General features: G+C 41.8%; 1 protein-coding gene across 1 annotated transcript in view; it reads left to right on the top strand.

The window, feature by feature from the left end:
• Nucleotides 1–24,721, top strand: part of LOC112109823 (adenylate kinase isoenzyme 5) — a 152,831-nt gene that overhangs the window by 9,383 nt on the left and 118,727 nt on the right. Inside the window, exon 6 of the mRNA XM_024204497.2 lies at nucleotides 17,984–18,175. Within this exon, the coding sequence (XP_024060265.2) occupies nucleotides 17,984–18,175 (192 nt within the window). The remainder of the gene's footprint in view (nucleotides 1–17,983; nucleotides 18,176–24,721) is intronic.

The raw sequence follows: 24,721 nt of genomic DNA, 5'->3' as shown, positions 1-24,721 counted from the left end.
AGTTGATGACTGCCAGCTACATTTGCTTATAAATTAAGAAAGGAGAAGTTTGTGGTTAATGTTAATTATTTTCGAAACTGAAAAAAGAAAAGAAATTTAGTCCGAATCATCATTCCTTGATTCAGTTTTCGTTTTCAGGAGACGTTTAAAATATCTTTTTATAATAAAATTGCAGTTAGTGTAAGCAGGGTGGTGTTATTTGAAGAGAGTTATGCCAGGCAGGTAATCATTATATATAAGGTTTATGCATTACATAACATACTTACAGAGATATAAGAATAGTGATCATACAGTGTCAGTACATACATCATTAAAAATTGGGCCTTATTCTTATTTACTCTAAGACCCTTTTACATTTTTGCTCAAGCATTGTAACTTGGCCTTAAAGGGATATGGCCCCATTACACTGCCAGAGCCTTACTGTAATTGAGAATCAAGCCCAGCACATTTATTATCTCACTATGAGCCTTTTGCCGAAGTCTATGTATGTATTTATTTCTTTAAGAACATATGGTCTGATCCTGCAGTCTTTGTGCACTAAATCTCCCATAAACATCAAGGGAAAACTTGAATGTGCAGAGATAGCAGGAGTAGACCCAGAATTAACATTTAAAAAATTTATAACACACTGATGATTGTCAACAACAAAAGATAAATCCTATATTAAAATCTAATAAGCAGAACAAAGAGGAAAACTCAAACACTATCACCAACCAATTAAACATTTAAAAAATAGCATAGAATTAGAGAAAATTAAACAGTAATAAGGCATTTTACAGACACGGCCCCAGATTCAGCAAAGCATTTAAACAAGTGTTTAACTTTAAGCATGAGTAATCTATCACTATTTAACAGACCACCTAGGTTCTTTATTGTATTGGGTCCAATGAGAACAAAGTCCCTTCCCTGAAGAGTTTACTGTCTAAGAAAGGGGTTGCCAACTTTAATATGTGGCTCCTTGTATAGGCACCGACTCTGGGGCTGGAGTTACAGGCGCCAACTATCCAATGTGCCGGGGGGTGCTCACTGCTCAACCCCTGGCTCTGCCACAGGCTCTGCCCCCACTCCACCCCTTCCTGCCCCCTCCCCTGAGCCTGCTATGCCCTCACTCCTCCCCCTCCGAGCCTCCTGCACACCACGAAACAGCTGATTGGGAGGTGCGAGGAGGGAGGGGGAGGTGTTGATCGGTGAGGCTGCCAGTGGGCGGGAGTCGCTGGGAGTGGGGCGGAGCTGATGGGGGGCTGCTGATGTATTACTGTGGCTCTTTGGCAACGTACATTGGTAAATTCTGGCTCCTTCTCATGCTCAGGTTGGCCACCCCTGGTCTAAGAGCTTACAGATGAATGATGACGAATGGCATACAACTAAAAGCAGTGATTTAGTGGTGAAATGGAGGAAGCTTCTTGGTGCTATGACTTTGTTGTTTGATTCTGTTGTTGGCAAGGAAAGAATGAAAAGAGATGGGAGTGGAGGGATAGGCAGGAACTACACTGCATGGGTTCTCCATACCCCCAACAACTATCCTATGGTGAAATTATTCCATATACATAGGACCAGCACTTGGCCTATAAACCTCTTAAATCCCACATAAACCCCTACGCAGGGGTGCATTTCACTCTTAAAGATGTTGTGACTAATACCGCTATGCCTCTGTCAAGCCTGAGGAGGTGATGGGGGTAGCCACTGAAAGGTAAATCCCTCTGCACGGAAAGGGAGCAGGAAGAGGTAAAGGCTCATTTGTGAACTCTTCTGTTGCTGCATTCAAATATCTCTTATTAGCTTTTTTAAAAATTCAATTGTCCTATCAAAGTTCCACTACTATGGGTTAAAGATACCCTTCTGGTAACATTGTGAGGTCTCATTGATCCTAGGAGACTAGGCAAACAGAGGGGGATGACGACAAATGCTAACTTGGGCTCCTTTTTAATAAGTCCCATTGCTTCAGGGCTGCTGTTGATTTATTCTTATGTTTTTCAGAGGAAAGGGGATATATTTGGTCATTTTAGGCTGGAATATACTACCAGTCACGTCCTTCATTTTCAAACTGATCAAATGGCATTTGCTAAATTATATTCCTCAGAGTCCTATTCTGACAATGCAGTGCTATTTGCGTCTCTGTGCGTAATCCTATGTATGCAGCCATGTTCCAGTCTGATCTGTTCTGGGGTAAATCAGACCAGTGAGGAAGGGAGGAAGGAATCATCATCAGCTCCACAAGTTGGAGTTGTGGAGCTGGTGGAGCTTTTTGGGGTAGTGTCATGGAGAGAGAATACTGTTTTCCCTATTCTTGTCCCTTCCCTCTCCCCACACAAGGGCCATGGAAATTACTATAGACCTAGGGCTGACATATGCATTAAAATATACTAGAACTATTTTAATCTGCTGTGCGGTATGATCAATGGGGATAGGGTCACGTTTCTCCTGGTTTTGTATTGTATAGAAGTAAAGAATGCTGGTTATCTCTTAAAAGATCTCTGTAGAGCAAGCAACAATTCTCCAACCATAAGAGGGATGGTCTTGTGCTTAAGGTACTGGATTGGCAGCTGGTAGCTACCAGATCTGGATTCTAGTCCCAGCTCTACCATAGATTTTCTGTGTGATAAGCTTCAGTAAGCCACTTGCTCTCTCTGTGACTCAGACCCCTCTTCTGTAGCATGAGGATAATAACTGAAGGGATAGCATAGCCTTCAGGCTAAACTTGATAATGTTTATAAAGTGTTTAGAGATCCTTAGGTAGAAAGTGCAGTGGAATTGTGAAGTACAAACTACTGAACACTTCACAATAATTTGTATGAGACTGCAATTAAAAAATATGACTCGTGTTTTCTACAACTTATAAATGTTTAAGCTTTCTTACTGGCTGTGTGTAGAAGCTATTCATAATTTATAATAAGGAAAGGGGAAAATTGTTCTCATTAGCCAAAAGTGAAAAGATGAGAAATAATGAGTTGAAGCTGCAGCAAAGGGCGTTTTGATTAAATAAGAAGATACTTCTTAATTAGAAGATCTACTAGGAAGTAGAACATGTAAGAGAAATGGTGAAATCCCCAGTAATGAAAATAATCAAATCCATATTAGCCTGGAATATATACCCCTTGTTTAAGTTGGTGAATACTTAGTCACATGATTGACTTCAGTCCCTCTGAAGTCAATCAGATTACGTATGGGAGTAAGTGCCCACCAGTGTGAGTAAGGGGTGCACAATCTAGGTTATTACAATCACATTTTAAAAGGTTAAATTTAATTGAACTATCAAGATGTACACATGCGCACAACAGGTGATCTTTTTAATAACCATTTCTCTTCCTCATCCCATCCCCACCTTACAGTTTGGCAACAGCATTCATCACACTGAATTTAAAATTACTAGACTAAACTCTTTAGAACAGTGGTTGTGTCTTATTTTTTCTATAAGGCACTTTGCACACTTTTGGGTGCTGTGAAATTAATAATAAATATTGTGAGTTTGTATTGGGATATGCAGAACATGCCACAGTACAGTGGATGTATAGATGACCCTCTAGGATCCCTTGAAATAGATAAAATATGGATTGGGGGGGGACAACAATGGGCGGTGGCAACAGAGTGTTGTAATAAATTCATCCCTTGTCATTTGTTATAATCTGTAGCATGTTGGGGATGGATGTGTACTGGCCTGTGAAAGTGTGTAATTACCAAAGGAATTTTCACTTGCAAAGCAGCATTTTCACTGGAGTCCCCTTCTTTTGACACTGTTTACACATAGTTAAATCACATTGCAAGAACATACATAATGACATCAAATTAAATGGGAGAGAATGAACAAGGAGACTTTGCAAAAGGGTAAATGGTTAAATTATGTGGAATTGGAGATGAGTAATAAAGGAAACTGGGGAGAATGGGTAAAGCAGGAAGAGAGATTAAGTTGACGTGGAGAGGGTGGGATTCAGAGAGCAATAAGCAGGGCAGGTTTAAAAAACAAACAGCCTTGTTTAATTCAATTAAACATTTTTGTAATTTTGGGTCTTTTTTTTTTGGCATCAGAGGCAAATGGAGAGGGGCTGCATAGGTACTCTGTGCCATTTGAACCCTATATTTGCTTTGACTGTGAAATGTGGGGAAGTGAGGCTGAGGAAGATGTCTGGATAGTGTCCGCATAAGGGGCCTCTGTACCTAAGATACACCAGAGAGGCAGGCTCTGCACTGCCTCTGAATAGGCTACTGTGGAGAATGTTGTTGGTGGCAGGCTGGAGGTGGGCCAGGACAGTTTCCATTCTTATCAAGATCCAGTGCTCCAAAACCTCCATGTAGGGTGTGTGTAAGGGCATAGGCTGGTAGGCTACGGGCTAGTGACCATAGAGAGGAAAATCTGCCATACACACGCCACCTCTACAGAGTTCCCTGAATGAAGGAGATTTACTTAACCTCTATGCAGTGTTAGGGTATAAATGTCACTACAGAATCATAGAAATGTAGGGCTGGAAGAGCGGTCATATAGTCTAGCCACCTACATTGAGGCAGGATCAAGTATACCTAAGCCATCGCTGACAGGTGTTTTTTCCAACCTGTTCTTAAAAACCTCCAATGATGGGGATTCCACAACCTCCTTTGGAAGCTTATTCCAATGCTTAACTATCCTTATAGTTAGATAGTTTATCTTAATATCTAACCTAAATCCAGGGGTGAAAGTAACACAGAAGACTTACCGGTCTGGGGGCCCAGCTCCGGGCCCCCGGAAGGGGGTGAGGCCTTGGCAGAAGGGGGCAGGGCTGGGCGGTCAGCCTCCCCCAGCCAGCCCATCCGCGCTGCCTGGCCTGCACTGCCCGGGGCTCCGGCGGTGATTTAAAAGGGTCCAGGGCTCCGGCCACTGCCGCGGTAGCAGCAGCAGTCGCTGGAAGCCCCAGGCCCCTTTAAATTGCTGGGCCCCGGGGCAGCTGCCCCTTTTACACACACACCACCCCCCATCGGCAGCCCTGCTGGTAGGATCCCTACCGGCAGGGCCGCCAACGGGTGGGCGGGTAGGAGGCAAAAGGGGCAGTGAAGTTAAAGCGCTGCCATGGCAGCGCTTTAACATTGGCTGCATACGGGCCGGTACTGGTGGCCACTTCTTACTGGTATGCCGTACCGACCCATACCAGCCCACTTTCACCCTGCCTACATCTCCCTTGCTGCAGATTAAGCCAATTACTTCTTGTCCTACCTTCAATGGACATGGAGAACAATTGATCACAGTCCAGCTGTACTGCTCCCTAGCCAGTTATTTCACAATTTGTATTTGTGCATTTGATTTTTCCTTCCTGAGTGTAGTACTCTGCACTCATCTTCACTGAATTTCATCTTATTGATTTCAGACCAATTCTCCAATTTCTCAAGGTCATTTTGAATTTTAATGCTGTCCTCCAAAATGCACGGAACCCCTTTTAGTTGGTGTCATCCTCAAATTTTATATGCTTACACCAGTGGTTCCCAAACTTGGTTCGTGGCTTGTTCAGGGTAAGCCCCTGGCGAGCCACGAGATGCTTTGTTTACCTCAGCGTCCACAGGTGTGTCCGCTTGCAGCGGCCGCGTTTTGCTGTTCCTGGCCAATGGGAGCTACAGGAAGTGGCATGGGCCAGGCCATCGCTTCCCCCAGCTCCCATTGGCCGGGAACGGCAAACCGCAGCCACTAGGAGCTGCAAGCGGCCGTACCTGCGGACGCTCAGGTAAACAAAGCGTCTCGCGACCTGCCAGGGGCTTACCCTGAACAAGCCGCGAACCAAGTTTGGGAACCACTGGCTTACACTCTACTCCATTATGAAAGTGATTAATGAAGGACGTATGCCCAGTAATTACAAGGACAAGCTAATGGCTAATTGTCAGAAATGGCTCACCATACTAAAAAAATACAAAGACAGCATTCTACCATTTTTGTTTGTAAGCACATGTAGAAATTAGTTAAATAAGTGCCTGTATCATCAGAAGCGTCTTTAACACAATATCTGATATTAAAATTATGTGTATTTAATTAAAAATTACACTTACTTGGTTTTCCAGCTCACATGGCTCAATTATGAAGCGTTAGCATTCTTTGGGCTTACATCTTTTCTTTACTTAATCAAGAAATTACAAAATGCTACAGTATGAGCATTAATTACAATGTCTGCTCTTGCATACATTTTTTATATTGATAGTGAATTCTAGTTAAACTTCTGATGTATTTACTCCTATTAACTTCAACACATTTCTTCTTGCCACTTCAGCTAATCCAAAAGCTTGATTCACTGAACTTCACATACTCCCTTTTCGCTAGGACAAAATATAGTTGAGCCAAAACAAACCAATTAATTCTAATATTCCTGAACATAGGAATAGTTTAGAGATTATAATATCTCCCAGTTATGTTTCCACCATCAGCTTGATGGTGCCGTGCAGCTAGGATGTTCCCAAAGTAGTACTATGTAGAATCATATCAAAACAGAGTGCATCTCAGCTAGTCAGAATGCCTGTAGTAAATGTGCATCTTCAGAGTACCCAGAGGTGGCTATTATTTCTGTATCACTTCAGATATACAAATCAAGGGGAAGAAAGACAACCCTCCAAACAATAATCTCTAGTCATGCTAGTCCTCCCTGCATGGCATCCATATTTACATCTTAAAGCCCAAAGGAACAGATGACACTTCAAATTAGAATTGAGGCGCAATTTTCTTGGTCTACAAAACCCTCCATATGACTATGCAGAAATGTCTCAGCTCCCTCTGTAGATACTGGATTAGTTAGAATAATAAACTGGCTTCTAGATTTTCTAATTTTGGTAATACCGAGGCTCGTGTCACCATGGTATCTGAGCAGCAAAAGTGCTCAGCCTCCAATAGCAGCCATGACCACTTGGTGTAATTCCAGTCATCAAAATGATTTTATGACTGATATAAACTAGTATGATGTCAAAATCAGACTCTGAACACTGGGAGTCACAGTTTTCCTTAAAGCCACTTGCCTATGTCCAAAGTAAGGCCTTTATTTCTCTGCTTTAACTCCTTCTCCCAGTGACTGAATATCTCACATCCTAACCCAGATAGCTTTTCTCACAGGAAGGCCTTGGGTTCTTGCCCAGTTTTGATTCTCCCATTTCCTATTTCAAGAGTGTTGCCAACTTTTGTGATAATAGTGCTTATTCTTAAAATTCCAGCTCCTTGAATCATGTGATTACATGAGACTCTCAGCTACCATTTTAAATGAAAATAAGTTTCTAGTCCTCCTGGTCATGGACAAAAGCTTGAAAACATGAACCAAAAAGCAAATAAAAAGAACCCCAAATTTGTTCATGATTTTTTTTTGAGACCTGTTCATTATTTTTGAATGCTTGAGGCTGTCAGTACTGCTGATTTAATTCTGGTTTGTCCCTTCTTTGAGCCTCAATAAATAAGTACCCTAAAAGCAGGCATTCCACTTTCCTTTAGATTGGCAAATATTGGAAAGTTATTTAAATTCCAAGCACATTTTGGAAAATGTTGAGGTGAAAGCGATTTACTTAGTATTAACCTGTCAGCTTGAAATCCAGCAAGTCACCTACAGGAGCAGCATGCTCATGCATGTTAAGTATCTTCAGCTCCAGTGACACCATAATGTGATGGCTCTGATTGGTGAGTTGAACTCAAATTGCCTATGAAGAAGAAACTGCAGCTTGACCTTCTCATCCAGTCTCTGAGGTGACAGTAGGTCTTTTCTTCCTAGGAAAACCACAGCTTAGCATTATAATATTTTTCAGTTAATTTCAATTACTTTTATTCCATTTTCATTCACTCATATATCACTCTTCCCTTCTGAGTTCAGCAGTTTTTTTTTTTTTTTATCTCAGCAGGAGTAAATACATCCAAATTTGACTAGAATTTATTAACAGGTAGCTATATCAATAATGAAATGAAATGTATGGTAGATATTGCAATTCATGGATATGTTAATGAAGAGTGTAGAGTTTAATTCCATGTTAAAATAAAGAGATTAATTTGTAAAGAATAAGTATTTTTAATTGTGTTGTGTGAGCTATATAATATGGATGAATTTGAGGAACTTAAATTTCAATCAAATATATACAATGTTCTTTTAAAGATGCCTCTGAGAACATGTAAATTCATTTCTACATGTGCTTTGCAAACCGGAAGATTGGAAGCCTTTTTGTTTTTCTTAATTTATAGAGAACCATTTTGTATGAATTAGGTTAACCTGTTAATTCCCGAATACAGTTCCCCCAGGGAGGAGTCCATGCTCTCTCCACAATGCTGGAGTAAAACAGATTTTGTGCAGAGAACACTGTAGGAACTTGGGGAGAACTGAATTCTCCTCCTATACAACAGCAGACTCAGGGCAGCACTACAGATCCTCTAGGTCTATTACTCAAATCCTTGGGCATGGATAGTAGCTGCAACCCTTATACAGCCCCACATTAGTGTTTGTGGCCACTAGTCCTGTTCTCTGTGCTGGGATTTGCAGAGCAGAACAATTACAAGTCCACTATATCACAGATCTTTTATGACCATCCACTGATGGGTGAATTTCAATCTTAATGCCTATAGAGAAAAGACAGGTACTTAGTAAAAGGGGAAGGATGGTGAAAATTTTGTTCTTCAGAACAACTGAAGTTCTCTTGAATTCAACTGTGCTGTTATTTATCTAAGATGAAAGTGCCTCCTCCTGCCGTTTGGTGCATTCCGGTTCATTCCAACAGCTACACACCCACCACTACCCGCAACCCCTCCCACAAAGTGTTGTGAGCCAGATTCTCTACTCCTGCAAAACAAATCCATCTTTTCCTATCTCATCTGTCACCCCTAAAATAAATCCATTGCCCAGAAAGTAAATCTACCTTTTCCCTCTCAGAAATCTATGTATCTTCCTCCTCTTGCCTGCTCCTCTCCTGTTTTTCCCCATTCCTAAAACTCCATCTCAAATAGCTCACTACCCCCACAAATTCAACTGTTTATTTCCTCTTGGCCCCACCATTTTATCCTTTGTCCCTGACTTCTAAAGCCCCAAAATACCATTTCCTAATGGACTAATACTTGACTAAAGGCATAAGGGGTAGGAGCCCTGCCTAACTGGACAAAGCCTAGCTGGACAGAAGAGTAAAGTTGGTCTGCATGATCAGTAACACTTGCTTCCTAACTCCTATATGCTGAGGCGGAGGGTTTTAACACACTGCCTGTGTGTCCTAGTTACCCTCCTTGAGGTGCCTGCTGCCCAGGAGTGAGAGTTACGCTGAGGGAGGAGCAAAAAGCAGAGCTGCTGACTATATGTTTGGGATGCTGATCTGCAGGGAGAAAGGCCAACTAGCAGGTAATGCTGTTGGCATTTGTTACCGAGGCCCTGATGGCTGCATCAGAGTCATAAGTAACAGAGTTCCCAGTCAGTGTATTCAGGATGATATTTAGAGGGCCAGCACACGGTTTATATACCATTTAAATCCCACTTAAGTTCCCTCTGCACAGGCATGAATTTCATGCTTAAATCGCATGCATCTGAGAGAGAAGAGACCCTCCAGCTGGTGTGAAGATTTAACCCACTAGGCAATTGCCCCAACTCCCAGTCTAGGCCTAATCAGAATAAATACCTATATGAATGTTGGGGAAACAATTGTGTTACCCACGTAGCACCCACGTTATGAAAGACTGAAGTAAATTAGCAGCAAACCCCCTTCCAGCAGCATGCATCATTTGGCATAATTGGAAACACATTTTTGTTTTCCTAAAACAAAAAAGAAAAATTATGCAAATAGTCTAATGACCCGGCAGAGATGGTATTATACACAGCAGATCAGTAATTATCATGGGGAGTAACAGCACAATGGACATAAAGTAACTTTATAGTAACCTTTATTAGTGTAATTAGAGTTAAATGCACTATTAATCTAATGATGAGTGTGCATGAAAGATCAATTACGTTTTCTCATGAGTATCCAGTAGAATGTACCAGGAATTAAGAAATGAAGCAAATTAGTGATATTTTCTTTTTTCTTTTTCTTTTTTTTGTCTAATGAGGAAAAAAGAGAGTTTAATCATCTAATTTTCTAGCTGGCAACTATTGCAATCTGATTAATAAGAGGAGACATGAAAAATACCTCCAGAGATTACAAAGCCTCCCTGTCATTTACACTGGCTTTATTCCAGTAATACCATTGCCTTCAATAGATTTACTTCCAATTTACACTGGTTTAAGTAGGAGGTGACTCAGACTAAAAGAGAATTGGATTTGCTCACCAGAAATTTTTATTATAAAAGATAAGAGGACCGGCACCATTCTGCACCCCCTTGTTGTGTTTAGAGTTGAAGCTGTATGTTCTTTGCCTAGTTTAAAACTCAACAAGAAAGTAATCCATAGTAGAATACCTACTGCCTACACACGGCCAGAATTTCTCCTCTGCTGAGCTCCACTCAGTGGGGGTTGGGGAGCCAATTCCAGCTCCCTGACCATGAGGGCCAGTCTATGCCAGTAAGATTTAGAACAACCCCTGATTGTTCTAATTTACACCACTGGCATGGGGCCTCCAATGGATTCTACATCAATGGAGGAAAGGTGTAGTGGAATTCAAACCCACGACAGCCACATCCCATCTCAACATGCCCCACCTTTCCTAGACACTTCACCTATCCCAGGGACAGGAGGAGCTGACGCAGGAACCACCTCTACCAGCTTTATGTTAGTGGGAGCTCCCCTATGGCAGGGGAACTCCCTGCTGGACATTTATGGCCAGAACATGGCACTGTGGTGCAGTGCAAAGGGGTTGGATCTCAAGTAAAGAATTTGGCCAATAGGTTTTAGATTTGGGTAATATTTATAACAAAATTACTATGAACATAGGCAATCTCTTCTCGTTCCTACCATCTACCAAAGGAAAATACATGCAAATTCTCAGTTTGGTCCTTTAACAATTCCTCCCACCCTTTAGTTCAGAGAATTCAAGCATTGTGATTCTAGTGACTCCCTGCCTGATCCAGCACCCATTCAGATCAATGGACTCTTACCATTAACTTTAAAAGGCTTTGGATCAGGACTCGTGAGTAAGATGCCTTTCCCCGTACTCTTCCGAACCTGCATAAGAGAAAGCATGGAATACAAATATATGACATATATGAAAGCTATATAAGTAGCATGTGTTTTACATATTGGTCCTAAGAGTTCATGTACTGAGTCATGTATGAATTAGTATGGCCCCTTTCATATGCTACAGTTCATATACGTGTGTAACATTAATAATCATAGAAATGTAGGACTGAAAGAACCTAGATAGGTCATCTAGTCCAGTCCTCTGCACTCAAGCAGGACTAAGTATTATCTAGACAATTCCTGATAGGCGTTTGTCTAACCTGTATTTAAAAACCTCCAATGATGGAGATTCCACAATCTCCCTAGGTAATTTGTTCCAGTGCTTAATTACTCTTACATTAGTTATCTGTGTACGTAAAATATGTATGTCCTTTCTACATGGATGGCCCTTAATTTTAACATCAAATGTAGAAAGGATAATTTATGAGCACTGAATCAGTCTGGGTCTTTACTACCTCAGTGCACAGTCTAGGCACGTTTCATGAAGTATTAATCCACTGGAAACATAAGGCTTTGCAAACATAGCAGCATTTGTTCAACTCTGGAAATAGTTCAATTGGTTAATTCTTTGCATGTTCCTTGTAATAAATTAACTCCCCTCCCCTGCCCCCCCCGCCTTAACTTTCACATCAGTTTTTAACTACATTTTCTTCAGTCTTTTAAGTTTTTCTTTTTACTGTGCCAGCTGCTTTGGGAGCCAAGACACTTCATATATTTTTTTTCAGCTTCATGGGAGAGAGGCGCAGGATGTTGATAAATTGGGGAGAGTTCAGAGAAGAGCCATGAGAATGATTACAGAATTAGAAAGCATGCCTTAGCAATAGACTCAAGGAGCACAGTCTATTTAACTCAACAAAAGAGAAGATTAAGGGGTGACTTGATTACATATTACCTACATGTGGAACAAATGTTTAATAATGGGCTCTTCAATCTAGCAGGGAAAAATGTAACACAATCCAATGGTTGGAAGCTGAAACTAAACTAGAAATAAGGTGTGAATTTTTAACAGAGACCAATTAACCAGTGGAACAATTTACCAAGAGTCATGTTGGATTTTTCCTCACTGACAATTTTTAGATCAAGTCTGGATGTTTTTCTAAATGATATGCCCTATGAATTATTCTGGGGAAGTTCTATGGCTTGTGCTATACAGGAGGTGATCATAATGGTCCCCTTCTGGCCTCAGGATCTATGAATCTATTAAAATAGGAAACAGAAAATGTATTTAGTCTTTTCAGCCATAGTTCCCTTCTGGGATTTCCTTTGTATTCCTCAGAGGAATGGAGAGTGGGGCTAATCTCCCTATGATGGGCAATGGGGCGTGACTCACAACTTTTGCAGTTCCCCAAGGGATACAGGACTAACCATATGGAAGCCCTCTGCCTTCCTACTGCCTGAGGGTCCCATTCCTTGGAGCCAGACAGTTGGTGTCTACTCACCTATGACTTCTAAAGATGGGTAGCGAGTGTAAAGCTAAGAGATGACAAGAACAATGGGTTCCTGACTGTATCTGCATCCCTCCTGCTCCTTGCCTGTGCACAGATTGCTGGATCTACAGAACGCTATCCTTGAGTCCCAAAAGAAGAGTATTAGGGGAAGCACTAGTATGAGATGATGGGTTTTTCTTTCTGTGCAGGGCAGGAGAGATCTGCATGTGGAGGATCACTTCTGCATGCTAATACTCAGAATACAATCTGTCCCCTAGTTAGGAAATTCAAAGCGATGTACTTTTGAATGCATCTTAACAGCAGGCTGATTTTCAACTGAATTATAACCACTTTTGAAAAAACCTTCGTTGCGAAAACATTTTCCATACTAATTTTTATGTAAGGGACCTATGTCTATCGCCAGTGAATTATTCCCACACATCTCTGTGTCCACAGTAATTTGTCACATCCCTACTTCATATGCACACCCTTGAAGCCATAGCTGATGCATACTCTTGAAGATATAGCTGCGGCTGAGGTTAAGTGGTAAACAGGAAACACAGGGCTTCATGAAGAAAAGAAATGCAGTCATCGCTAATATTTGGAGGGTTTTGTACTTTTCCCATACAAATTATATCTGCATGTAAGAGAGAAGTTATCTTTTTGTGAGCAACACACTTCTTGCATCTAAACACCAGGGAGAAATGCTAATAAACATAAATTTTGTAGCACAGTTTTTCAGCTGCTTTCTGACTGAACATTTGTACTCTACCGATGAGGGATATTAATGCAGCCGTCACAAAAATTAGAATTTATTGTGTCGGCCCACCACATATGTTAACATCTAATATAACCTTGAATCACTATTTCCTTTTAAGAAACCTTTTAGAGAATAGCTTGATTTGACAATAGGCTTCACGTGTTAAGAATTTTAAACTACTATTTGGACTGACATTTTCTCTGGGTGGATGATATGTGTTTCCAAGCATAAAAGCTAAGGCTTCAGGATAAACAGCTTCAGCTACTGGGTTTCTGGTGTTAACAGCATGAAGCTTACTACACTATTACTGTTGTTAGTAAAAAAAAACATTAACAATAACAATACTTTGCTTTTTAAAATATAAAGCACTATAAAAGTGCTATGTGCAATCAATTAATTCTTCCTCACAGCACTCACTGTGATGTACCCTCTTTTTATCCTAATTTTAAAACTTGGAAGAGAAAACTAAGACCCAGAATGTGTCTTTCCATTGACTCTAAAGGGAACTGGCCCCTCACAATCAGTCCAGTTTGTGTGGTGGGGCCACAGCATTTGCCAGCCCATGGGCAGCTCTCCTTTGTTAGGAGAGTTGCCATTGGTTAATCTAGTGTTTCTTATAAGCACTGAGATTGACTAGTGAGTGTGGGGGGAGGGGGAGGAACAGGGGCTGCTCACAAAAGGTGGTGCCAGGCAGAAGGCATCTTCCTGCTTTGCCCTCTATGCCACTACACAGTCCTACCCTCTCCCCATTTTTCCTTGGGAGCTATTGGTTTCCTGGGGAATCTGTTTCTTGTTGCTCACTCTGTGTGTGGTTTTATGCTGTACATGAGGTTAGGGCAGAATATTGCAGTCACTGCACTTGAGCAGCCCTGATGGTGGCCTCATGCAGCGGAAAGCCTGCGGTTACTGACATTGGCTAGGCCTTAGAAGAGCTGCAGGCCTTGATAAGCCCAGGCTACATTAGGATGCTGTGGATTGGAGTACTGAAAGAGGGGGAAAACCGGTGACAATATGGGGAGGCTATGGCCTTCTGCCCACCTTTCTTCACTTCTGCCAGGACAGGTGGCCATCAGGAGATATGCTGTGTAAGTTAAAAGTTAACCACAATTTTATTTACTTGTCCAAAATACTATATTGTCTCTGTCCATACTGGCCCTCTGCTATTCTCAGTGGAAACTGGATCAGGCCTTAGTTGACTTGCATAAGGTTGGTTAGCAAGTACAAGATGGTGGCAGAGCCAGGATTAGAACAGTGGAGGTCCTGGGTACCACTAATATGCTCACCCCACTAGATGACACTACTTTTCCACCATGCATTCTATAGCCATACAGTTCCATGACTTGGAACACTTTCAAATACATAGTACTTTTCCTCCAATGGTGAGTAAATCTCATGTTGTGAATCGGGTTTGTTTACTATTATATGCCCATTAAAACCCTACAACTTCTGGTTCTTCTTCATATCCCTGCTTAACAACAACCACCTGAATTTAACATAGCTGTTTTTACCAGAATGCTGTTGCACAGAAGTCTAACCCAGAAATTAACTTTTCATAGGATGTGTTGGGAGTAATGATGTTCTTTGAATTCAGCTGTCACAATTAATTTGGCTTGTGATTATAGGGTGTGTGGAAGGGACAGAAGAACCTAGTTAACTACACAATTAAAATAGCTTGAAACAATATGAAATTTTATTTTATTGGAGTTGGGGTACCTGCCTTGGACTTGGGGGAGGGGAGTAGGGAAGGAATTGGCAGTTTTCTACCTGAGTCAGCTATGTCAAAGAGTTTTAAAATTAAAAATATAAATTATTCCATTAGCTAATGGAAAAATGCTGTTAAAATGACCAAAACTAATATTGCTAATTGATTTGCATTCAGAATAGCTATCATCACTTCAACAGAGATCAGTCTGTACCAAACAATCATTAGATTTGACTGTATTTAGTCATTCAGTTCCAATCCCCCACCTGGCAACTCCATGGCACAAAGAATGATTTCATTATCTTTAAACTTTTCCAATAATCATCTAGTTTAGTCCACTGTAGTGCTGGTGATGCCTCAGCCTCCCTTGACATTTTTTCTTCTATCTTACTGTTATTAATAGTCCTAAAAATATTCCTATTATCTAGTCTTAGTTTTCCCTTTTGTACTTCCTAGGTTCTGTGCCGTTGACTTGTTGCATGATGACCATAGGCTAGTGATTTGGGCTCAAATTCTGAAATGTTTACATCAATTTTGGGTGCCTCAATTTTAATTTTTTTGATGGTGAGCCGCTGTTGCTTCCATTGACTTCATCTGGGGTTGCAGGAGCTCAGCATCCCTGAAAAAACAGGTCAAAGATGTTTACAATTGGACACCCAAAAACGGAAGCATGCATAACTAGAGGCCACTTTTCAAAATTTGTTTCTTGACCTCTCCACAAAACCCACCTGTAAAATAGTGACAGAACTTCTGTACTGAACCTCATATGGGTGTGTCAGCCTAATTCATGTGTCAGCCTAAGCACTTCACAATTCTGAGATGGGAGGTGCTACCATAGATAAAGTGTTACTGACTACAGTAGCTTACTTATTCATAGATTCATAGATTCTAGGACTGGAAGGGACCTCGAGAGGTCATCGAGTCCAGTCCCCTGCCCGCATGGCAGGACCAAATACTGTCTAGACCATCCCTGATAGACATTTATCTAACCTACTCTTAAATATCTCCAGAGATGGAGATTCCACAACCTCCCTAGGCAATTTATTCCAGTGTTTAACCACCCTGACAGTTAGGAACTTTTTCCTAATGTCCAACCTAAACCTCCCTTGCTGCAGTTTAAGCCCATTGCTTCTTGTTCTATCCTCAGAGGCTAAGGTGAACAAGTTTTCTCCCTCCTCCTTATGACACCCTTTTAGATACCTGAAAACTGCTATCATGTCCTCTCTCAGTCTTCTCTTTTCCAAACTAAACAAACCCAATTCTTTCAGCCTTCCTTCATAGGTCATGTTCTCAAGACCTTTAATCATTCTTGTTGCTCTTCTCTAATAAACATGTTACTTTAGGTATGTAAATCATTCCCTGTCCACATTTTAATAATTCTTAACGATACCCCTTTAATGTTACTAAACGTTACCTTATTTAGATAGTGCAGACAAAGTCAATTTATACATAGGTAACTTTATGGGAAATAATCCGTGTACCTTGCACTCTTGACCATTAACTATTATATTATCATATATTTTACACACACAATACAGAGAAGTTAAAATTTTGGCAATGAATTTTAGGGACATCAGAAATAAATGTATGTGGGAATGCACACAACCCTTTTGTAATCTGTAGTCAGATGGAGATCTGCACTGTATAATAGAGTTTATTTTTATCCAGCTTCCTTAACAGTCAGAAACATCACACACTCTGAAAGGCTAAAGAGAAAAAGAAAGATTTAAAGAGAAGCAACTTGCTTTGTTACAGAAAGAGGAGAATGTTCAAGATAGATGGAGCAGAACAACTGAACAAGGGCTTGAATCAAGGCAGGGGTCCAGTCAGTCTTGTGAAATAGCACAGCTTAAGTAGGGTTGCTGAGCATGATGCTTTGGATTCACACTCCAATGAGAATCAGTAAACTGAGGAGAATGGATGTTGTAGGCTGGGGGAACATCAAGAATATCGGGTAACATTTTCAAAAGCACCTAAGTGGTTTAGGAGCCTAAGTCCCATCAACTTTCAGTAGGTTTCAGCATCTAAGCCACTTATGTGCTTTTGACATTTTTTCCCCACTGTATTTATCATATGGAATAAAGCAATGAACAGTGGGCTCTGAAGACTTCCATTTCATGAGAACTTTTAGGAGATTTTCTATGAATGGTTATCAGGGCTCTGCTGGTCATACTTATTCCGTGAGCATCTCTCTTACTCGAGAAACTTCTGGTTGATAACAGAAGTAACTAAAAGTCCATGAAGAGCTTTGAAAATCATAAGGACAATTTAAATTGAATTGTGAGATGGCTAGAATTTGAGGAACCATTGGGTTGATATAGTCTCACATCCAGCTGCAGCTGAATCATCTGGCTATATAATTCTGCACTCTGTAAACTTTAGTCCATGAGGACTTAAGGAACAGGAAAAGATTTAGGGAAAACTGATTGCAATAGTCAAGTCAGGGTTAGGAAACATCTAGAGATGGAAATATGCTGACGAACAGACAAAAGACAGATGAGAAAAGAAGAACATTCTGAATCAAGAATAACTGGATGATACTATCATCATTTTACTATAAGGAAACTGAGCCATGGAAAAATAAAAGACTGTCCTTAAGTTATAGAGGAAGTTTATAGTGGATCTGGGAACAGAAATCAGGTCTCCTGTCTTCTGGCTCTGCACCCTAGTAAACTCTATAGTGACTGTTGGATTTTAAATGCCATCTTATTGAATAAATTATTTACTTTTGGAAACTACACAGGGGTTTCCTGTGGAATATGGGATACTTATATATTTTGATTTTTTTTTAAGATCTAAATTTTAGTTACAATTTACTGAAACCTTTTAGTAATAAAAATGTGACAAACATGTCTATATATAAAGTAGCCTGCAAAGTCAACTGAGAATTACTGAGTTTGTCAAAGTCAGCAAGCTGCTCAGAAATAATATATGCAAGGATAGCATATTTAAGACTTACATGAAAAGGTTACTGTTGTTTATGGCTGTTCTGGATGGTTTACTAAATCACAGTCTTTTTGGATAATCCTCACTACAGATCTGCACTCCAGATTTGGTGGTATTTCTGGCCTGTTCCAATCAGCGGCTGAAAGAAAGGTTATTGAAACGTGCTGAACAGCAAGGGAGACCTGATGATAACCTCAAAGCCACTCAAAGACGACTTATTAATTTCAAGCAGAATGCTGTTCCACTGGTCAAATATTTCCAGGAAAAGGGGCTAATCATCACAGTAAGTCATTTAGCCATCAATATATGCACCTGATAACAAATGTATGGCTGTAGTTGAACTCAGGAGCTTGTACCTGGTACTCTGCATTCTCTTCGCTTTATAATAGTGAGTCTGAGTCAAATTCTGCTCTGATTGTTAGAGTGAGCATGCTAAAATTAGAATGGAGCCATGGCAGCACAAATAGCAGGAGAGGCTTAGCCACCCTAAGTAGGTACTGTCAGAGATGTACATAAAGCAACTAGCCTCTTCTGCCACTCACGCCCATGCAGAGATGCTATTTTTAGCACAGTAGCTCAATCAGAGCTAGCATGGATAAATCTCAAGCTAAAAATTAACCCCCAGTTTAAAGTGTAGACACACCCTTAATTTGATGTAGACTGTATAGCAGTGTAAGCTCAGACAGAAATTATATAGCTGCTGTGGAGCATAGTTTCTCTAAAGAGCATTAATGCGTATGAAGTGAAATTCAACCCAGTGCAGACAGCAAGTGACCACTTAAGCCCCACTTCAACCTTTCACTCAGGGCAGAAATTGTTCTTAGGGCCTTGAATTTCATCCAAGGAAACAAAAACAAAAAACGATGAAGCTTTAATTACTGTTTCAAGGTTACAGTGTCATGCATTGCGAACACCTTTGGGATTCTTTGTCTTGAAAATATCAGAGAAATGATATTTGATTCCATTGATTGTGGGGCCAGATCCTCAGCTGGAGTAAACCAGCATAGATCTTCTGAATTCAATGAGCAATATTAATTTACACCGGTAGAGGATTTGGCCATTAAAGTGTAAGCTCTTCAGACAAGTCACATCCTGTTTATAATGTACCACATAAATTTATGGTGCTATATAAATGATAATTTTTAAAACTTTGGAGGCCAGGAAGGTCTGGCATAAATTGGTCCTTTTTGCAAATCAGTATGAATAGTGATCTCAGCAATATGCTGGAAAAGAGAATCCATCTTTGCACGCTAAACAAGTTGCATATGTAAGTGCAGCCAGAAGGTTTAATTAGTGCAAGCAGGGTTATAAAGTACTGCAAACGTATTTCAAGCTTATCACCTGCATCACCACAAGTAAGATAGATTATGACAGCTTTAATAAGGGGATGATTAATTTATTTTTTGCTTGGTGAAATGTCAGTAGATCTAACAGAGGAATTGAATAACAATGCAGATCCTGAGTATGAAAACAGATGAGCTTTAAGATGCATACCTCTAGTTACTATAAAGGGATACGGTGACGGTGCAGGACTCACCCCTGCAATACCTCCTGCTGGTCATCTCAGGGAATTAGCTCTTTCCAGCACAGAGCGCCCTCTGCAGGCCGGTGTCCCACTGCCACCGGCCCCCGTGTCCCTCCCAGGACCCGGTGCCCCTTGTCTTTGGGGTGCTGCCCTCAGGCAATATCCCTGCAGTCTCAGGGTCTCCCCACCCAGGGGAATCCCCAACCCTCTATACGCACCTTTCCTCAGTCGTGGGCTACTGCCAGTCACCATCTAGCCCCTGCTCACTGGGGCAGGCTGCAGTATAAAAGCCACTCATCATAGGCAAGGGGGGTTTGGACCTGCTGCCTCTGCCTACCCGTGGGCTGCCCCCTGCAACCACAGTACCTAATTGGCCTTCCACTAGGCCACAGCCTGGGAGGTTTCCAGGCCAGAGCTCCCCAGCTCCCTTGGCCTTCCCCCAGCCCTGCTCCACTCCAGGTACCTTCTCTCAGCTCCCTGCAGCCAGGTCCCTCCCTCTCAAAGCTAGAGAGAGTCTCTCTCTGGCTTCTGGCCCCAGCCCTCTTATAAGGGCCAGCTGGGCCCACATTAAGCCAGCCTTGGCCTGATTGGGGCGTGGCCCCCAGCTGAGGCTGCTTTCCCCACTCAGCCCCGCTTTTCCTTCCCTGCCACAGCCCTCTCCCCAGGCTGTTTTAAGCCTTTTAAGGCAGGAGCGGGTGACCACCCCGCTACAGATACTTAAAAAAAACTTTAGGAAAAGTGCAGAATAAGCAGAGAGGCTGATCTGGTTTTAGAATCTACAACTGAGAATTCACAATACACTTGAAGGAGTACTGTATAAAATATTGACAAGTATATTTCTCCAACTCGTTTATCTTCGGTTGTATTTGACATCTTTCATAGTCCAGTTGTAAATAGTAATTCACTGCTGTAGGTAAGGAATCTAGATAGTGCAGTTAGACTCAGGGCCGGCTCCAGGCACCAGCTGAGCAAGCTCGTGCTTGGGGCGGCAGATTCTAAGGGGCGGCATTCCCTCCAATCCTTTTTTTTTTTGCTTCACCGCTTCAGCCGCCCCGCAGGTTTTTTTTCCTTTTTGGTTTGCCGTTTCGGCCACCCTGTAGGGGGCGGTGGCGCGGAGGAGGGGAGCGCACTGCTGGGAGTGGGCTGCGCGCTCTGTCTGCCCCAGCCGGTGCCAGGTCTGCAGCAAGCCTGGCAGGGCAGCCCACGTCCTCCCTCCCCGCCGACCGGAACCCCGGCTAAAGGAAGCCCTGCCCGCCCCCGTTCTCTCTCTCTCCCCCCCCCCCCCCCCCCCCCCCCCCCCCCTGGCCCCCCCCCCCCCCCCTGCTTCCGGCCGTCCTGCAGGTTTTTTGTTTTTTTTTGCTTCGCTGTTCCAGCTGCCCCGCAGGGTTTTTTTTATTTTTTATTTTTTGCTTGTGGCAGCAAAAAAGCCAGAGCCGGCCCTGGTTAGACTAATAATTGTTCTGTTTATTTCTCTCTTACGACTTAGTCCTGCAAACGCTAACAGGTTTAGCAAGCACTAGCTAGTCTAGGGTGAAATCCTGGCCCCACTGATGAGAATGGCAAGTCCCCCATTGACTTCAGTGAGGTCAGGATTTCACCCTGAGTGCTTCCTACTATGAGTGGTCTCACTGAAGTCAATGGGACTACTCAGAGTGGTTAAATTACGACCGATGAATTATGAGCTCTGCCTGGTAGTAAGTGTTTGGAAGATTGACCCTTAAGAGAAAAACTGGCATTATATAATGTATCATGTACAACCTCTTTTGGGAAGGTCTGTAAATCATACAGATAATTTTTCCTGTCATTATAAATATGACTGTCTTTTTAATACTATGTGCTAATCAGATTCAAAAATGTCAAAAATATCCTTAAATTGCAAACTAGACATGGTATGACAAAGATAGTCAATTATTTGTTTGTCAAGGTCCAAATTATTTGGTCAAGGTATAGTCAAGGTTCAGACTCCAGAGAAAATAATAAAACAACAACAATAATGGTAAGTAAATAAAAAGATTGGATTAAAAATAAAGAGATGTTTTGAAGACCATTTTTTATTTCAGAAGGTGGAGAAAGCTACTAGGTGACAGGCTGTTCTAGATTTGATTTTGACAGATAGGGAGGAACTGGTTGAGAATTTGAAAGTGGAAGGCCACTTGAGCGAAATTGATCATGAAATGGTAGAGTTCATGATTCTAAGGCATGGTCGGCGGGAAAACAGCACAATAAAGATAATGGATTTCAAGAAGGCAGTCTTTAGCAAACTCAGGGAGTTTGGTATGTAAGATCACATGGGAAGCAACTCTAAGGGGAAAACAGTTCAAGAGAGTTGACAGTTTTTCAAAGAGACATTATTATGGGCACAAGAGCAAACAATCCCACTGCGTAGGAAAGATAGGAAGTATGGCAAGAGACTACCCTGGCTTAACCAGGAGATCTTCAATGGATCTGAAACTCAAAAGAGTCCTACAAAAAGTGGAAACTAGGTCAAATGACAAAGAATGAATATAAACAAATAATACAAGTATGTAGAAAAATTAGAAAAGGACAAGGCACAAAACAAAATTAAACGAGCTAGAGACATAAAGGGTAACAAGAAAACATTCTACAAAACATTAAAAACAAGAGGAAGACCAAGGACAGGGTAGGCCCATTCCTCAATGAGGGGAGAAAAACAATAACAGAAAATGTGGAAATGGCAGAAGTGCCAAATGACTTTTTTGTTTCAGTTTTCACCAAAAGATTAGCAGCGACTGGACATCAAACATATTGAATGCCAGTGAAAATTAGGTAGGATCAGAGGTTAAAATAGAGAAAGAACAAGCTAAAAATTACTTAGACAAGTTAGATATATTCAAGTCACCAGGACCTGATGAAATATATCCAAGAATACTCAAGGAGCTGACTGAGGAGAGATCTGAGCCATTAGTGATCATCTTCAAAAAGTCATGGAAGAAGGAAGAGATTCCAGAGGACTGGAAAAGGGCAAATATAGTGCCCATCTCTAAAAAGGGAAATAAAGACAACCTGGGGAATTACAGACCAGTCAGCTTAACTTCTGTACCCAGAAAGATAATGGAGCAAATAATTAAGCAATCAGTTTGCAAGTACCTAAAATAGAATAAGGTGACAAGTTACAGTCAGCATGGATTTGTCAAAAACAAATCATGTCAAACCAAGCTTTCTTTGACGGAGTAACAAGCCCTGTGGATAGTGGGGGAAGTGGTATATCTTGACTGTAGTAAGGCTTGTGATACTGTCTCACATGACCTTCTCATAAACTAGGGAAACACAACCTAGATGGAGCGACTATAAGGTGGGTGCATAACTGTTTGAAAACCATCCCCAGAGAGTAGTTATCAGTGGTTCACCGTCAACCTGAAAGGCTCATATCAAGTGAGGTCCCGGAGGAATCAGTTCTGGATCCGGTTCTGTTCAATATCTTCATGAATGATTTAAATAATGGCATAGAGAGTACACTTATAAAGTTTGTGGATGATACCAAGCTGGGAAGGATTGCAAGTGCTTTGGAGGATAGGATCAAAATTCAAATTGATCTGGACAAACTGGAGAAATGGTCTGAAGTAAATAGGATGAAATTCAATAAGGACAAATGCAAAGTATCCACTTAGGAAGAAACAATCAATTGCACACATACAAAATGGGAAATGACTGCCTAGGAAGGAGTACTGCAGAAGGGATCTGGGGGTCATAGTGGATCACAAGCTAAATATGAGTCAACAGTGTAACACTGTTTCAGAAAAAAGCAAACTTCATTCTGGGATGTATTAGCAGGAATGTTGTAAGCAAGACATGAGAAGTAATTCTTCTGCTCTACTCCACACTGATTAGGCCTCAACTGGAGAATCATGTCCAGTTCTGTATGCCACATTTCAGGAAAGATGTTGACAAATTAGAGAATGTCCAGAGAAGAGCAACAAAAATGATGAAAGGTCTGTTTAGTCTGAAAAAAGAGAAGATTGAGAGGGGACATCATAACAGCTGTGGTGAGCCGCAGCGGACCGTCCACCTGCCTGTGATGTGGAGGGCCCGCCGAGAGCAGCCCCCTGCCCAGAGCAGGTGGAGAGTCCGTGGCTCCCCACAGCTGCCCATGCAGCTCTTATCATGGCTGGTCTGCAGCTCCGAGACCCCACCCCTAGGCCAGAGCCAGGTCGGGGAGAGCCACATGGGCAGCTGTGGTGAGCTGGTGTGGAGTGGTGGACCCTCCACCTGCCCTGGTCTGGGCGGGGAGCTTGGGGGGCGGGGATACAGGCCGGGGGCTGCTCTCAGCTCCTCTCGCACCACGGGCAGGTGTAGGGTCCGCGTGACTCCCATAACTGCCCGGGCTCCTCGCCCGGGCTCCATGGTGGCCTGGCCAGGGGGATGGGGCCTTGGGGGGGGAAGAGAAAGGAAAGGGGGCGGGGTCCACCCCGGCAAAAAGTGGGAGGGCTATGCCCCCCCGACCTCCCATTTCCGGCACCACTGGATAACAGTTTTCAAGTACATAAAAGGTTGTTACAAGGAGGAGGGAGAAAAATTCCTCTCAACCTCTGAGGATAGGACAAGAAGCAATGGGCTTAAATTGCAGCAAGGGCGGTTTAGGTTGGACATTAGGAAAAACTTCCTAACTGTCAGGGTGGTTAAGCACTGAAATAAATTACCTAGGGAGGTTGTGGAATCTCCATCATTGTCTAACCTGCTCTTAAAAATCTCCAAACACCTTCAGGAGTGGTCTAGATAATACTTAGTCCTGCCATGAGTTCAGAGAACTGGACTAGATGACCTCTCGAGATCACTTCCAATCCTATGATTCTGTGATTTCGGGGTCCATTCAAAAGTTTCTGATGCTTCAGATGTGGCCCGCAGACCACCCATTGACTACTCCTGTGGTATGATATTACCACTAATAATGCACTTCCAAGATTTTGTATCTTTCAGTCTGTCAGTTGAAAAGTCAATGGGATTATTTTAGTTTTCCCTTTTAGAATTTCTGTTATAAATAATTTTATATTGACCCATCACTACTCATTGCTAGTCCAATATAGCAAATTTTAGGATAGGATGAGACCATCCAAGGTTGTCCCTTTCATTGATCTATAGTGCTCACAAAATTGCCTATAAAAATATTTGAAGATACAAATCATGTACCTAACTTGTTATTAAAGTAATATATATTATTTCCTCTCCATGAATGAAGTTCATTTATGATGTAGAGGGGCTTGCTGGGTCCACTATAGACATGTAGCCACAGCTTCAGTTTCCCTTGAACTCTGGGTAGATTCTCCCTCCATCCAAACCAAAACTCCA

Source organism: Terrapene carolina, unplaced genomic scaffold, assembly GCF_002925995.2.
Source record: "Terrapene carolina triunguis isolate 2854851 unplaced genomic scaffold, T_m_triunguis-2.0 Scaffold211, whole genome shotgun sequence".
Lineage (NCBI taxonomy): Eukaryota > Metazoa > Chordata > Testudines > Emydidae > Terrapene > Terrapene triunguis.
The sequence above is the reverse complement of the archived record's forward strand: the minus strand, read 5'-3'. Positions and strand labels throughout refer to the sequence as shown.